Consider the following 15,298-nt stretch of genomic DNA (forward strand, 5'->3'; position numbering starts at 1 on the left):
ATAAATAAAAGTAAATATATGAAAAAAGATATATAGAAGCAAATCACAACTAAATAAAAATAAATGTCTAAAAGTAAATTTAAAAAGTAGATACAATAATTTTTTTTAAATAAAAAGTTATTAAATACGTATTGTAGCTTCATAATTATCCTCTGATTTCCATTTAATTTTGCAGTTATATGATAGCAAATTATAAATAAATAAAAGCAAATTACAATTAAATAAAAGCAAATGTGTAAGAGTGAATTTAAAAGATAGATACAATTATCACTAAACTATTCTTGTAAAAATGTCTCAGAGATTTTTTTCTACCTTACATCAACAATAAATTACGTATCGTTATACAATCGCGAAAGAACTGGCAATACTACAGTGATCGAATTGTCTTACAGCAAAACACACATTGTCAAATTTGCAATCGAGTCGGCTATTTCGATAAGTGGAAAACGACGGACCGTTTATACTTATAAATGTGCGACTTGATAAATTGTTTCTGTATTGGCCTCTTATCGCGGTAAAATACAAAACGCTTGGGAACGAAATGAATCGCAGGATTGCAGCGGTATTGCAATTACCGCCATTTTCTTAAATTATTGGCGTGATGGAAGACGTTGCCGCAACGAGCGAGTGTCTATAATTCGTGGAAAAAAAGACGAGACAGTATAATCTGCGTCCATTTTATCATGGACAATTTTCTCCTAGTGCAGCAAAGGGGAATATAGATTCAAACGACTCTCGATAATGAGTACTTTGATATATAACGTCGCTCGAGAAATCGCACCCACGCGACACAGGTGACCTCTCATGCCCTGCATACAACGTGTCCTTTATTGTCGTTGTGGCCACGGCGCGGAGTAGCAGGGATGACGCGAAGAACGACTAGCAATCGTTTGGAACAGTTCCAGAAGTTGAGCATTGTGTATCTCAGTTACCTGAAGTGAGATCTGTTGTAAATCTTATCACGCGGGGGCGTAATTGACTATCACGTACTTCAGAAGATCGTATTGTCTCGTTCTACGTTTTATAATTGTGTATTCATATCTGCGTATCGTTTGTGTGATCCTCGAGCCAACTTTGAATTCTTTTCTTCGATTATACTGATTTACATTTTTTTTTTCTCAATACCTGAATGATGATTTTTATATTAATATATTTTCAGTTATTGTGAGAGAATATATAATTGAGAAAGTTTCATCGTCCACAGATTTTAAGAAATTAAGAATTTATTTTTAAAAAACTATCAATACAATCTAAACTTTTTTCTTTTATTTTACAGAGTAAGATACATAAAAATTATCATTAAGATGTTGAGAAACAGAAATCAGTATAATTGTAAATCAGTGTAATTCTTTTGACATTAAATGTTGCCAATAAATTTCATTATTTTAATATATCATTTAAAATTGTATCATAAATAAAATTTATATCATTATATTTATTTTCATATATTGTAAAAAATATTTAAATTTTTTATAACTATTGCACATATTACAAATTTGCGTTGCTATTCCAAACGGAATTTTTGAAAATTAAAGAATGATAGAATTTTTTGAAAAATGTATCTACCTTTTTGTTTAAAAAGTCGTACAAAATACAATTATTACATGTTGAGAAACAATATGTTGATCGAAATTTGTTCAGTGTTATAAATATTCCTTTATATTAATAATTTCAGGTACGTTGGTTTATGGGCTCTCGACTCGAATTCGTCCGCGTTCCTAAGATACTCATATCACGTATACAACAAATCTGTCTTAGCAATTATGCTCGTCTTCATGATAACTCTATTCGCTGACATTTGCATGAGTTTTGACGACCTGTCAATCGTTACGGACGACGGATGCATCTTTGCCGGGATCATCGTCGTGTTCTTCAAAGTGATGGTCTTCCAAACTCGTCACGAGAAAATCATACGATTGCTCCGCAAAACTATCGGCAGTTGTGTTGAACTCTGCAAGTTTCCCAGTGAGTAAAATTGCGTTCGTGTAATCAATAATCAATCAGCATTTAGATGTGCGAGACCAATATAGAAAAAGAATCCGAGGAGGATCGAGTAATTTTAAACGAAATATTATAATTGTTTCATAACATTCAATATTTCATATGTTACACAATTTTATCATCGACAATATTTATTTAAAGATCCGACGATCTCGATTTGCCGCAACTCGTCGGTTCGCGTAAAGGAGGCACGGCAGTGTCGCTTCGCGCAGCTTAGCGCCGAGACACTACCAGTGTCTCCAGACACATGCTTGTATATTATCTGCTATTAGCTCTTAACTCTACGTTATTTGTGCTACGTGGTACTTTTTAACGTAATTACTTATGAGATAGTTCTGCTCTTATTAGGAAAAATACTATTAGACTCGCGAAAAAATGGTCAGAAATAATTGGAAAATTATTCAAATTCAATATTGTGCGCTAATCGTTTCAATAGTTTTTTCACTTAACCAATTTTTTCATAAGGATGACAATATTCTATCTCAATTTTCTCTCTATAATCATTTATAATTAAATAAAATTTAATAATATTTTATACATTCTTTAAAGATAATAAAATTAAAAAATTGTTTAATTGTGAAATAAAAAATTTATGCTAAATTTAATAAAGTGTATAAATATAGCATTTATATATACATTCAGCGATACATAAAGCGGATGTCCTGGACATGTCGTGTGAATAATGAAAGATTAAACGTATATTAAATTGTTGCAGTCCATGGAAGTATAAAATGTCATGTAAATGGCTTTAGTGTCAAGTCACATAAATATATGTATCCTCTGTTAAGCAAACACGCTGACAGGAAGGCAATTTTCCACTTTAATAAGATCTGCACGTCGAAAGGGCCTCGTCAACTTCTTCGTTAATTCAGGACCACTCGAAGAATTTTTCCTCGGCGGTCTCTGCCAGTCCTTTTCGCGACGTATCGTCTTGATACGCAATTAAGGATCTATGACTCATTCACAGAGAATTACTCGGCAGTTTGCACAATCATACCTGATATATGCATCTGTGATACGTGACGTTTCTTTGAAATCGCATATCAAGTTTCTAATATCTAATTCTAATATCACGTTATGTAAGATGCAAAATACACACCAGCAATATCGACAGTGTGAAAACAATTGTACTTTTCCTTTGAATAATCATCTTCCAGTCAGAAATTTTTCAAGTAACTGGCAAACGTGATTACATCGATATACAAAAAGAACAGTTTTACCTAAAAATTTAGCTAGATATAGATCTGAAAATGATTTTGTTGAACTATCAAAATAATTGTGTAAGACGCTCAAACTGATTGCTAGAATGTCAATAATTTTTTACAGTAATTCTAGTCGTACTGAAGTTTCCTACATACCCATTTTAATGGCTCAACAAAATTATTTACAGATCTATATCTATTTAAAGACCTGTGCATTATTATATGAAAAATTGAATCTCAATGAATTAATTTTCACATATAATGTAACTTATAATGTAAAGAACAAATAACATCACAGACATAAATTCAATAATAAATAGTTTTTCAGTTATATATTAATATCAATATATATTAATATCAATATATATTAATAACTATATATTAATATCAAAGGATTACAAGTACATGAACACAAATATTATTCTTGATACACCATTGCTCAGAAACTATTCATTACTGAATTCGTATCTATTACATTCTTTATTCATCATATTATAAACTACATTATGTGTGAAAATTTATTTCATTAGGATCCAATTTTTCACATGATTAGTGCAGAGTCTTTTTTAAATACTTTAACAAAATTGTTTTTTTCGTGCGAATTTTAATTATCGATTTAATTAGTTGGCGTCGAAGACGAAATCCTGGACAAATACCTGCTGCTCTGTCGCGTAACCTTCTACGGGTTTAGCGCCCTGGGTTTCTTCCTCGTGATCGCTCTGCTGTTCGTCGTGCCTGTGGAGAACGGAGAGCTCCCAGTAAGGGCGCAGTATCCCTTCGATACAACCGTATATCCATGGCACGGGATTGGCTTTTTCGTCGAGGCCTGCACCGTCTCTATCGGCATCACCGCTATCATCATGATGGACAGATTGGTCACGAATTTATCCAGTCTATTTCTCGTGCAGCTCGAAATTCTGAATGCACATTTTAAGAGCTGCGGCAGCAACGACTGGTACGACGGGACGCCAAGTGGTATAGATAAGCGAAACTATCCAAGCATCATCGATGAAAACAATTGTTACGGGGTATTTTCTACAACCGAAGCCAGCTGCGAAAAGGATAATTATGATCCGGACGCGATTCGCTGCAGCGGTTTTGCCGAGCGGTTCGGACAATCCATTCGTAATCATCAACGTTTGCTCGCCATAATAGACGACTTCAACGAAGTCTTCAGCTCCAGTATGTTCGTTCAAATGCTCTCGAGCACCTCGATGATTTGCCTAACTGGCTTCCAAGCAGCCTTGGTGAGTCGTGATAAGTCAAAGTGCCAAGTCGCGGTCAAATCGTAATCAGAGCTTCGCTTTGTTTCGAGCAGGTCATAGGCCAGAGCTCCAACACCTTAAAGTTTGCGATATACCTGATGGCGGCCCTTTCGCAGCTTTTCTATTACTGTTGGCTAGGAAACGAAGTGAAATACCAGGTATTAATTATGTTCCACAGCAACACTTGCTTTACTGTATATTACCATTTTTTCATTACTAATTTTTTTTTATTACCAACACTTATAATTATACCTATATAAAACGTTTTTTTTAAATATTTAATAGTGCAATTCCGAAAATACATATTGCTTCCTCACTTTAAAAGTAATAGCATAAAAAATATGATTTTCGAGTTATTACAATAATAAATTAACATTATTTAACATTGCTATATCAATCATCAAAAGTGTACTAATCCAACTTCATAAAAAATCGTCAAAATTGTGATTAAACAAAAATATTTTTTTAAGGAATATGAAACAAAAATGGCAAAAATGACATTTGGTCATGTTAAGAATATATTCTTTTTGTCGACATTATTTGAATCAATAATTTTCTGTCAAGTTGGAAAATAGTTTTTCATCTTTCCTGAAAAACTTATTTCTTTTAATTGTGTCTTTTGAAGTAAGGAAGTGAAGATCAAATTTACTTTACGTTATTGAAGGTAAAATGTTATACAAGATCTATTTTTCATTTTACTATCAGTACTAATAATGCCTTGTTAACAAAATCAACGAAAAGTTAGAAAGTCGATAAAACTTGTAATTTCTTTAGAATTCATGCACACGATATGTAATTCATTCGGATTTGTAATATGTATACTTGAGGCAAACTTCTACATCGCATTGGATTTATGATCTTACAGAGCGAATTGTTGACGCAAAGCCAGTGGCTTTCGAAATGGAATGATGACATTTCCGTCAAGTCTGGACGTTTGCTAATACTGTCTATAATATTTTCAAGAAAAGCAATAAATCTGAAAGCAGGCGTGTTCTACGTTTTATCCATGGAGACATTCACCGCGGTGAGTAAATCTTCAAAAACGCATCGATGATCATATCCTCAGACCGGTTGATTACCGCGTGATACTTCTGGTACGCATAGTGCAGGAAAAGTATCGAGTAAGATCATAGTAATTAAATGAAATTAAAGTCATCCGGCAGGCACTTGAGGAGGAGGATTGAATATATATAGTGATTGAAGCACATTTCTCGCACAATTCCGTGAACTTTCCAGAGAGATCCAACGAACTTGACGAAACATTTGCAAAAAATATGATTTGCATGAATTAAATAAGTCGCTTTTCACTGGAAAATTAATAACTTTAAATGAATCGGTTAGTGCAAAAAGAGGACGAGTCCAATTTTGTGTGAAAATAAGGTTTTCTTCTAAATTCTTTTTGATCATGAAATGAATAGATACGCTTTCTACATAAAACAGTACAAGTCCCAGGCTTCGAAGAGCCTAAAAAATTTAAATAGATAGTTGAAAACGTAGAGAGTGTAGAGAGGTCACGAATACAAGAAAAGCAAGATTCAAGATTTGAAAAAAAAATGAAATCCTATATCCCGTTAAAATGTAAAAGATTTTTTGATTGATTTTCGAATGACGAACGACTAAACAATCAGAAAAGATAGTTTAATAGTTAGTATTTTAACTTCAGTGTTTCCAAAATTAACTTGTGTAAATCTCATGTTAAATTATTGTTTAATATAATTCGAAACACATAAAATATGTAACGTAACATTTTTAATTTTTTTCACCAACGTTGAACAAAAAAGATGTGAGTCCAAATTTGAAATTTAAGTTTTTCATTTAATAGACAAGATTTCAGGAATTAAGAATGTTTAAAAACTATTGAATGTCATATTTATTTAAATTCCCAAAAGTAAATTTGTAATTTTTTTACTGGAACTGAAGTTAAACAGTTTTTGTGTTAGTATTGAAAAATTTGATAACCCCCGTAAATCATCCCTTTATATTTGAAGCACTCACTGCTTCAAATACAGTGCAGTGTTTTTTCGCTGCTACTTCGTTACATATGGCAATTTTATTTTTCTTTACCCGCTGCGAATTGATGCTGATAGTCGTAAACACATCGGGATAAAAGAATAGAACGCCGGATGTTGCGAATGGTACTCCATAAGAGTCCAGAAGGAACATGAAGATCAAAACGCACCTCTAGCACGTACAAAAAGACGAAGAGTTCTCCGCCCATCCTTCGTAAACAACTGCGTATTAAATCAATGGTCGCGCGATTATCTGATACAACAGAATGGTTAAAGACACCAGTCAAAGTACGAAGTCTAAATGGCCAAGCACTGATTCGTGCATCCGAAGATTTTCTCGTGTGGATATATCCGAAATAACTTGTATCCGAGTGAAAATAATTTACAAAACCATTTGGAGTTGGCTATTTTAGCTAATTGCTGCACAGATTTCTTGATTAAGTTTTCCTTAGCACGATTTTTTTACTTCTCGCGAATTACGTCATTTATCATTCGTGATTGAATCACAAAAGGTTGATCGATAATTTACTGTGAGTTTTTCGTAGATCCTGCGAGGCTCGTACTCCTTCTTCGCTCTGTTGAATACCATGCACTCGGAAGACAATCAGTGAACCCTTCGGCTCTAGTTATCGTAGAACAACGTCTGTGATTAAGTATTTCGTTGCGAAGCGTATTGGAGCAATGCGGTTGAAAACTAACAATAACATGTGCGTCAGCGATCCAGAACAAAATGCGTGCCATTTTCGCTATGATGTTTGTATAAAGTGTATCGAGTATGCTGTTGAACTTTGCCGAATGAAATTGTTGAAATACAAAAGGAAATGGATATGGAGACGTAAGAATTATAAATAGAATTATTTTAAAATTATATACAATTTATATTATAATTTAATTAGAATTATATAGTGCTGCTTAAAGCTGTTTAGAACTAGAGACTTCATAAAAACTGATGGACATAATTATAAATCAATAACATCAGGAAAGAACGATTTTGTTAAAAAGTCAGCTACATACAGATCTGAAAATAATTTCTTTAAATTAATTCCATAATAAAAAGAAAACTCAAGCATGATAATTGCTAGATACAGAACTGAAAATAGTTATTAAATCATCAAAATAATTATGTAGGAATCTCGAGCATAGTACACTATATGTAGATACAGGTCTGAAAATAATTTTATTAGAAGTCGAAATAATTATGTAGGAAATTCAAGTATGATAGGCAATATTGCAAAAAAAATGTTGATATTCTAGCAACCAGCTTGAGTAGCCGGATTTGTAGCTACATTTTCAGACTTTAGTAAAACTGTTCTTTCCGTATACAGTTCCATAGTTGTTCCAATGGCCGATTGACTTATCAAGATAACATAACGTTATCGAATTACGATAACTTCCAAATTTATAATAAAGCGATAATATAATACGATAAGATATGAAGAAGCGGCGAAGAGTTTCTTTGCAAACTTGTTTACTATCATTTGGAGCAGAGCGGCGAATGTTGATTTTCAGTAATTTATAGTAATTTATTTGCTTGATTCTCTTTGAGTGAATGAAAATATATAAGTACAAATATGTATCGTTTAAAAAAACGTCTCAATAATATGAAAATTACGTGATATCTTGATCCTCCGACCGACTGGTCAATCCTAGAATCACCGTAAGATCATGTTCAAGGAATAGGTTGGCAACTTTTATGATCATGTGTGTCCGCCGAAAACTGGATTTTTATTCACGAGTCGGTTGCAACCAGGTTGCAACGCCGACGACTTGGCTAACCAATTGTAATCATAACCGTCGCCGGCATCGGTATAAAATATCAGATCTCGAATAAGATATCGTACAATACAATTCGAAATGTAGATCGATTGTCAAGTGTATCCTACGTGCATAAATAGAGCCACAAAAAGGAAGCAATCGCAAGCATTTTTCCTACATTCGATTATCTCACAAATTATCAACAAATCGTAAGTATTATTGAGATGTTTTTTTAAACGATACATATCTGTACCTATATATTTTCATTCTCCGTAAGAAACGGTTTAACACTAGAAGTGCCAACGTTTCTTATTCACTAAAAGAATCAAGCAAATAAATTACTATAAATTACTGAAAATAAAGAAAGTGATGAAAAACTAAATATTTCATCAATATAAAGAACATTGTTTGGACCGAATTCAATAAAAATTCAGTGCGCTAATTCTTCTCAGATCGTCACAACATTTTTCAAAATTACATAAACCGTCATGTTAAATACCTGTGCGTTATCGAGTTAATTTCACCGTTTATTTCTGTCGACAGCTATTCCGTTCAAAACACGCTTATTATCAGTATCGACGCGGCCAGAATTCGTGACAGTGTTTCTACCTATCAGCTGTTTACTTCGCGTCACACGATGTATACATTCGCAATCTTTCTTTCTTTTCTCGCGAAGCGAAGGTTACCTCTCGGTACCTGTGTATCGCTTAACGACGACAGCAGTTGATTTCGAATAAAGCTCAGCAGCACATCTCATTGTACATCGCTCTAAGTCTCTACTCTTTTCAACACCTTGTAACTCCTTGTGCATGTTCGTGATAATTCCGACGTCATCAGTGGACCTGGTTATTCGGTACCATTTCCTTTCGCAATATTCCCAACAAACATAATTATTGAAAAGCAAAAAATGTTAATGTTCTATTTATATATACAAGAAATATAAAACAACATTTGTATTGTTACTTCTTTTCTGTTTAACTCTTCACACATTTTCTATTGTATACAATTTATATTGCAAATGTTTGTAATACTTTCTTTATTGTTTACATTAATTTATGTATTAGTCACGCTATGTTGAATATATTTTCAGATAGGAGTCCAATCATTTAACTGCAGTTTCGCCTTTTGTCTGGAATTAATGTCTTCATTTATTATTGCATTTACCTGTCTCTTTATTATTTGTATTTAATAAAGTTATTATTATTATTAATATTAATGTAAAAAATAACATTAATGACCGGTTGGTACTTCTAGTATTAAAATCTAGGGTAAAACTAATATAACTCTCTTTCATTTAGAAAAGTCTATAAATACGAATTGCGTACAAATACAACGGTACATCTTGTCGCTCTAATTCAAGCGTTTTTTCCGTTTTCTTGGACACTTATAGCGTTTTCTCTTGGGATACACTGGGTGCAGTCTCACACCGCACCAGTTGCGTGTAAGCACTACACTCAGCTATAGTGCTACATTATACTAGAGTGGTGCACACCATAATGTACACTGTATCATTATTATGCTAAAACTCTGTTCCTGCTTGACTTTTATTTTCAAATTTTAAATGTCACACTAATTCTACACGGTCTCTTTGAAACGGTGTAGCAAAATCCCACTTCATGCATAAAATTTGCACTACACCGTAGCCACGGAAACACGGTACACCGAATGAGTTCGCTTACCACCAGCCATGGAAACACGGTACACTGTCTAAGTGTTGCACTAGTGGGCGATAGTGCAGCCAAGAGAAAACGCTATTAGTAATGATACATTGCGACGAGGTCACAGCCTCTAAAGTCCTTGCAATCCGACACGCAGATTTCGCATAATTCACGCTACATTTATCGGTCATGCGATTGCGAGAACAAAAATCGGGAGTGATATTGACTTTCCTATCGTGATCTGTTAGCCAATTTATCTCGCTGCATTTTCCAAATTGAACTTTATATTTTCGTCCATCAATCGAGCGCCTCACAAGTGTACATCGTAAAGTATTAAGCGGCAATAGGATAGATTGCCGAACTAAAAGATTCCGGTATAATCGCACGTACGAGATAGTCGATGAACGCTTCCCGCGATATTAGATTCTTAATTAACTTCATTAAATCCATTCGTACTCAGCGGGTGCATGTAATTAATCATAAATTGTGATGCGCTTAATTAAGTATTTGTGGTAGCCGATCGTAACGTCATTCATGCGACTCGCCGATAAATATCGGTAATGATAACTTAAGGAAATCGTGCAAAGATCTCCAAAGATACAACCGCTTTATTCTCAGGTTTCAAATAAGGCGCATGCGATGATATCGGACGGAAAGATGGGTACAACAGTCCCGAAGCACGAGGTTGGCGAAATCCTGAAAATCCTGTTTCCATTTTTACAATCTCACAAAACATGCGGTTCAAGGTTATAATTTACCTTCCAAAGTATCAGATATTTATTTGAAAATTTATATTCCTGTATATATTTTATAGATTTATATTTAATTCTTTTGTTAATGCATCTTTTCCCACACGGAAAGAACTGTTTTGCTGAAGTAACTAATGCTTAAATTTTAAGTGGAATCGTAAGACTTATAAGAACTTTCAAGTACTTATATCTTTATACAATATCTTTATAAACAGCTTCTTACTAAGCCATAACATTTACGAGAAATCGTAGACATTTACGAATAATAGTCTTATTACAATATACATATGCATAAAATTAGTATACTATAGTCTAGTTAAAGTTCTTAAAAGTTTTACAAGAACGAGTTACCAGTCAAAGTCTGAAAAAACAAGTTACAAGTTACAAGTTTTACAAGAACAAATTACCATACAAAGTCTGAAATTGTTATATGCAGCACATTTTTTTTTTATTTGGCTCGGATGTTGAAGTGTCAAACGGCACTTGTTAGTAGGAAGCGTTATTCTTTTCATCGCCCGCGCGCAAATATATATAGAAATAGATTAAATCATTATGTAAACCAGCAATATATTATCAGCTGGAAATGTTATAATAATAACATATTTTTCTATATATAAAAATATATATATTAAAATAGAATCGTTGCTTAGAAAAGGAGTCGAGCTGGGCTCGTCGAGCGAAACAGCGAATCTATCCTTCAGAGTCTGTCTTTCTCTCTATGATCGCTTGTTTCTAGCGACCGAAAATGTTTTCTCAGCAATTTCGGCCACTCGACGTGTATAAATAATAGCGTTTTCAATTGGGAAAAAAGTTAATGCGCACCAGTGCGCACTCAGTTCACACTAACACTGGACGAGTTCTATGGGTTGCACTGAATAGTGCAAGTTCAAAAAACACGCCAAAATTTTCAGTGCTAAAGCTGGAGTGCCATTTCGAGTTGTAAGATTGTAAGGACTTGATTAGACTGCAGGAAGAACGCAGAAAAATAATTTCGACATCTCATGATCATAACTTTAAGTAATGATTTTTTACTATATGTAATTAAATAATATATAAGATATCAAGAATATCATATATGTACATACTTATCAATAATTGTACACATTTGCATATGTTGCGTTTTCAGTTCAACAGCGCAGATTTACTTGTCCCTACTGTATATCCTTATGCTGTGACAAAACGATGCACTGATATGCTATATATGTATCCAATGCATTGAACTGGCACCGTTAAAATATCTCGTGCCACTTAGGTGCGTTCCGTTTCTCGCATGATGCGCATAATGCGTCATTTATCCTTGTTGCTCACCAAATGTTAAACAAGGACAATGGATGCATCATGCGCATCATGCGCGTTACGGAACGCACCTTTAGTGCGCACCGAGTGCGCACTACGCGAGTGTCGTGCGGTCAAATGAACACGTGACACTAGTCAAGTACGCATTGGCACTGCCAATCGAACACGCTCTTGACACTGAGTGCAGCCAGTGCACCCCAATCGAAAACGACATAACTTCATTTGCTCATTTTGATTCCTTAGAATGGAATATTAAATGGATAATAAGGACTAGCTTTCCCCCTGAAAATAAAAAATAAAAAGAAATGTTAATATATTGCAAAACTTGATAAAAATTTTATTTATTATATTCTATATCCTATGTATTAGTATATAAAATGTTATCTTTAAATAACAACGATAAACTAGTAATAAATCCTTACCCCTCTGCTGGACAAATTCTCCCGTTACAATCAAAGGTGTCAATATAAGCAATATCTTCGGATGAAAGTTTAAAGTCAAATACGTCCATGTTCTGAGCAATTCGTGGCTTGGTAACTGACTTAGGAATCACTATATGGCCACGATCCAGCTGCAAATAATTATTAAAATTTTATATTATAATGGACATAAATATTGTAAATTTTTAACTATAACTTAAAAGTACTAAATTATATCCAATACTTTGTATTAGATGAGTTTAATAATTTATTGTAAAGTACACTTGAGACATTAACATCATAATAACATACCTGATAACGAATAAGTATTTGTGCAGGAGTCTTGTTATATTTTTTTCCGAGGTCAATTAATTTCTTGTCTTCTAACAATTTTGGATCGTCAGGCTTGGCCCATGGTCTGTCTGGTGATCCGAGTGGACTATAAGCTGTAATAAGAATGTCTCTTTCCTTGCAGAAGTCTGATAGCTTTTTTTGCGCCAAGTATGGATGGCATTCGACCTGAAAAATAATACAAAAATAAAGAAAAGTATCTAGAGATGTCAATGGAGGTACCTATTTTTCTTATTTTTCTCTGTACATAATCTCTATGTAACATGTATAAATCAAAAAGTACTGGTAGCTATAAAAGAAGCAGGATTTCTTTGTATTGTCAAATTTTTAACTTTCCAAAATAATATCCTATCTTGAAAAATAATTTCAATTAACATAATTAGATTGAATTTAATAAAAATTAATGATTGTCAGAAAGTGTTTTACAATTATTACCGTTCTTGATAATCTTGATTTACCTGATTTGTAACAGGTTTAACCGTTGCATTCTCGAGCAATCTGGTGATCTGTTCGGAATTAAAATTACTGACGCCGATGTTTTTCGCCAGACCTTTGGCCAGCACACTTTCCATAGCTTTCCAAGTATCGAGGTAATCTACGTCGCTCAACTGAAGACTACCGTCAGCATTTGTAGGAAAAAGATCTCCACCCTCTTTGAATCCGTGTGGCCAATGAATTAAATACAAATCTATGTAATCGAAACCAAGGTCAGCTAGCGTTTTTTTAATGGCAGGTTCAACTAGTTCGGGTTTATGAAAAGTACTCCACAACTTGCTGGTGATGAATAGATCTTCTCTCTTTACGACACCCTCAGCTATTTTTGCCTTGACAGCAGCACCAACTTCTTTCTCATTACCATAAAAGTAAGCTCCATCGATGTGTCTGTAGCCGATATCGATCGCATCTTTTACAGCTTGTGTAACTTCTCCTGGTTTAGACTGAAACAAAATCAAATTTCAATTTAAATCTCTGATTATTTTAGTCGACTCACTTATTTAAGAAAGGTGCAGAATAGTCTAATTGCAAGATATTTAATATTATCTTTACATATATTACATTTTTGAAGAACAAATATAACGTAATTTTGAAAATTATTTCTTAAATTTCATAAATTATTTAATTTATAGAAAATTATATTATTTTGATAATTTTGGACAACAGACACATTATGTGATGAAGGTTTCTTAGCAATTAACTTAGAATATGCTGCGTGATCAATAGCAACATTGAATAGTTGATTACATAACATATTTGCACTTAAATTATGATAAATATGTACTTAATGTAATGATGGTGATAATACAAAGTATAGTACAAAAACATTGGTTATAAAACATCAGTAAGTAACAACAATTTTTCTTTAAAAAATTTTTGAAAGAAAAGACTTTGTGTACTGAGACAGAATTATAAAAAAATAAAAAATGGATAGAGATAAAGTGTGATCAAATAAAATATAATGTGTTACATGTACAAAAATATTTACTAAATCGTTTTCTTTTGCTGTTTTGAATATATTTTTTATCTTATAGCGAATTCGACTGGACGCACTCAGTGCGCACTGGTGCATATTAAAATCGTCGTACACAAAATAACGTAAAGATATGTTTATAAATAAATATAGAAATCGAATTGTAAAATAAATTGTAAAATATTCAATACGTTTTATTGTACTATTAGGTAAAATATGTATTTCATAATTTGAAATATTTGCATTTCATTTTTATACTCAAATTAAATCAGTGCACAACGGCTTTAATATATTCATCAGTGCGCACTAGCGCTTCCAATCGAATTCGCCATTAAATTTTTGACGACTCTTTTTTCTTATACTGAAGCTCCTAGTTCATTTCTACAGGCATAGTATTTGTTTTTCGAGGTTTTCTGTAGGTTGCTGGTTACTTATTTTAAACGGATAAAATCTGAAATTCTTGTATGCAGCACATATTGTGACGAGTTGACTACAGGAGCCGGTGACAAGACTCCAATTTTTAATTTTCTTTCATTTTTCGTATTAAATTATATAGCTGGTAGCCATTATTATTGTCAATACTTTAATTGTGGAGAAGGACTTTTCAATCCGTAAGTGCAATTAATGGCTGTTCTACAATGTGCTTTTTGTTTCCTGTTTGTCTCTGTTTGTATCTTGCCTTTTTGATCAAGAAAGCAAGAGACAAACAGCAAGAAACAGGAAACAAAAAGCACATTGTAGAATTAACCAAAGAGAAACGAGTCGAGGAAAATTAATCATACTTCATTGGTAAAACAGGGCAAATGAAATTTTCGTAGATTCCATTCTTTTATACTAAAGCCCTTAGCTCTTTTCTACAAGAATAGTATTGTTCTTTGAGGTTTTCTGTAGGGTACCTTCTTATTTTAAACATACAAAGTCTGAAATTGTTACATATGCAGCACATTTTCTATTTGGCTCACAAGGGACCATCTCGGTTTGTACAACAAGTTATTGAAAATGCTTGATATCAGCGAAAGTTGATAACATAAGATGCAAATAAGGAAAATGGCGGGACCGGATATGCCGTGGGTTCCGAGAAATTTAGTGTTATAATGCATGGTAAAAGTTCTAAAACGGCTAATA

The 15,298-nt window shown here is 33.3% G+C and overlaps 2 protein-coding genes across 2 annotated transcripts in view; one reads left to right on the forward strand and one right to left on the reverse strand.

Moving 5' to 3' along the window:
- The first annotated feature begins 863 nt into the window (after positions 1–863).
- On the forward strand, positions 864–5,522 carry LOC108767746 (odorant receptor Or1). Its single transcript, XM_018517754.1, has 5 exons — positions 864–937; positions 1,676–1,965; positions 3,828–4,450; positions 4,522–4,626; positions 5,334–5,522. Exons 1-5 carry the CDS (start codon positions 864–866, stop codon positions 5,520–5,522), a joined length of 1,281 nt encoding a protein of 426 aa, XP_018373256.1.
- A 6,623-nt stretch (positions 5,523–12,145) lies between these two features.
- The window catches only part of LOC108767743 (aldose reductase), a 10,283-nt gene continuing 7,130 nt past the window's right edge, over positions 12,146–15,298 (reverse strand). Inside the window, exons 2-5 of the mRNA XM_018517749.1 lie at positions 13,164–13,643; positions 12,667–12,873; positions 12,358–12,506; positions 12,146–12,217 (exon numbers count right to left, since the gene is read on the reverse strand). Of these exons, the coding sequence (XP_018373251.1) occupies positions 12,175–12,217; positions 12,358–12,506; positions 12,667–12,873; positions 13,164–13,643 (879 nt within the window). The 3' untranslated portion in view covers positions 12,146–12,174. The remainder of the gene's footprint in view (positions 12,218–12,357; positions 12,507–12,666; positions 12,874–13,163; positions 13,644–15,298) is intronic.

This window comes from Trachymyrmex cornetzi, unplaced genomic scaffold, assembly GCF_001594075.2.
Source record: "Trachymyrmex cornetzi isolate Tcor2-1 unplaced genomic scaffold, Tcor1.1 scaffold725, whole genome shotgun sequence".
Lineage (NCBI taxonomy): Eukaryota > Metazoa > Arthropoda > Insecta > Hymenoptera > Formicidae > Trachymyrmex > Trachymyrmex cornetzi.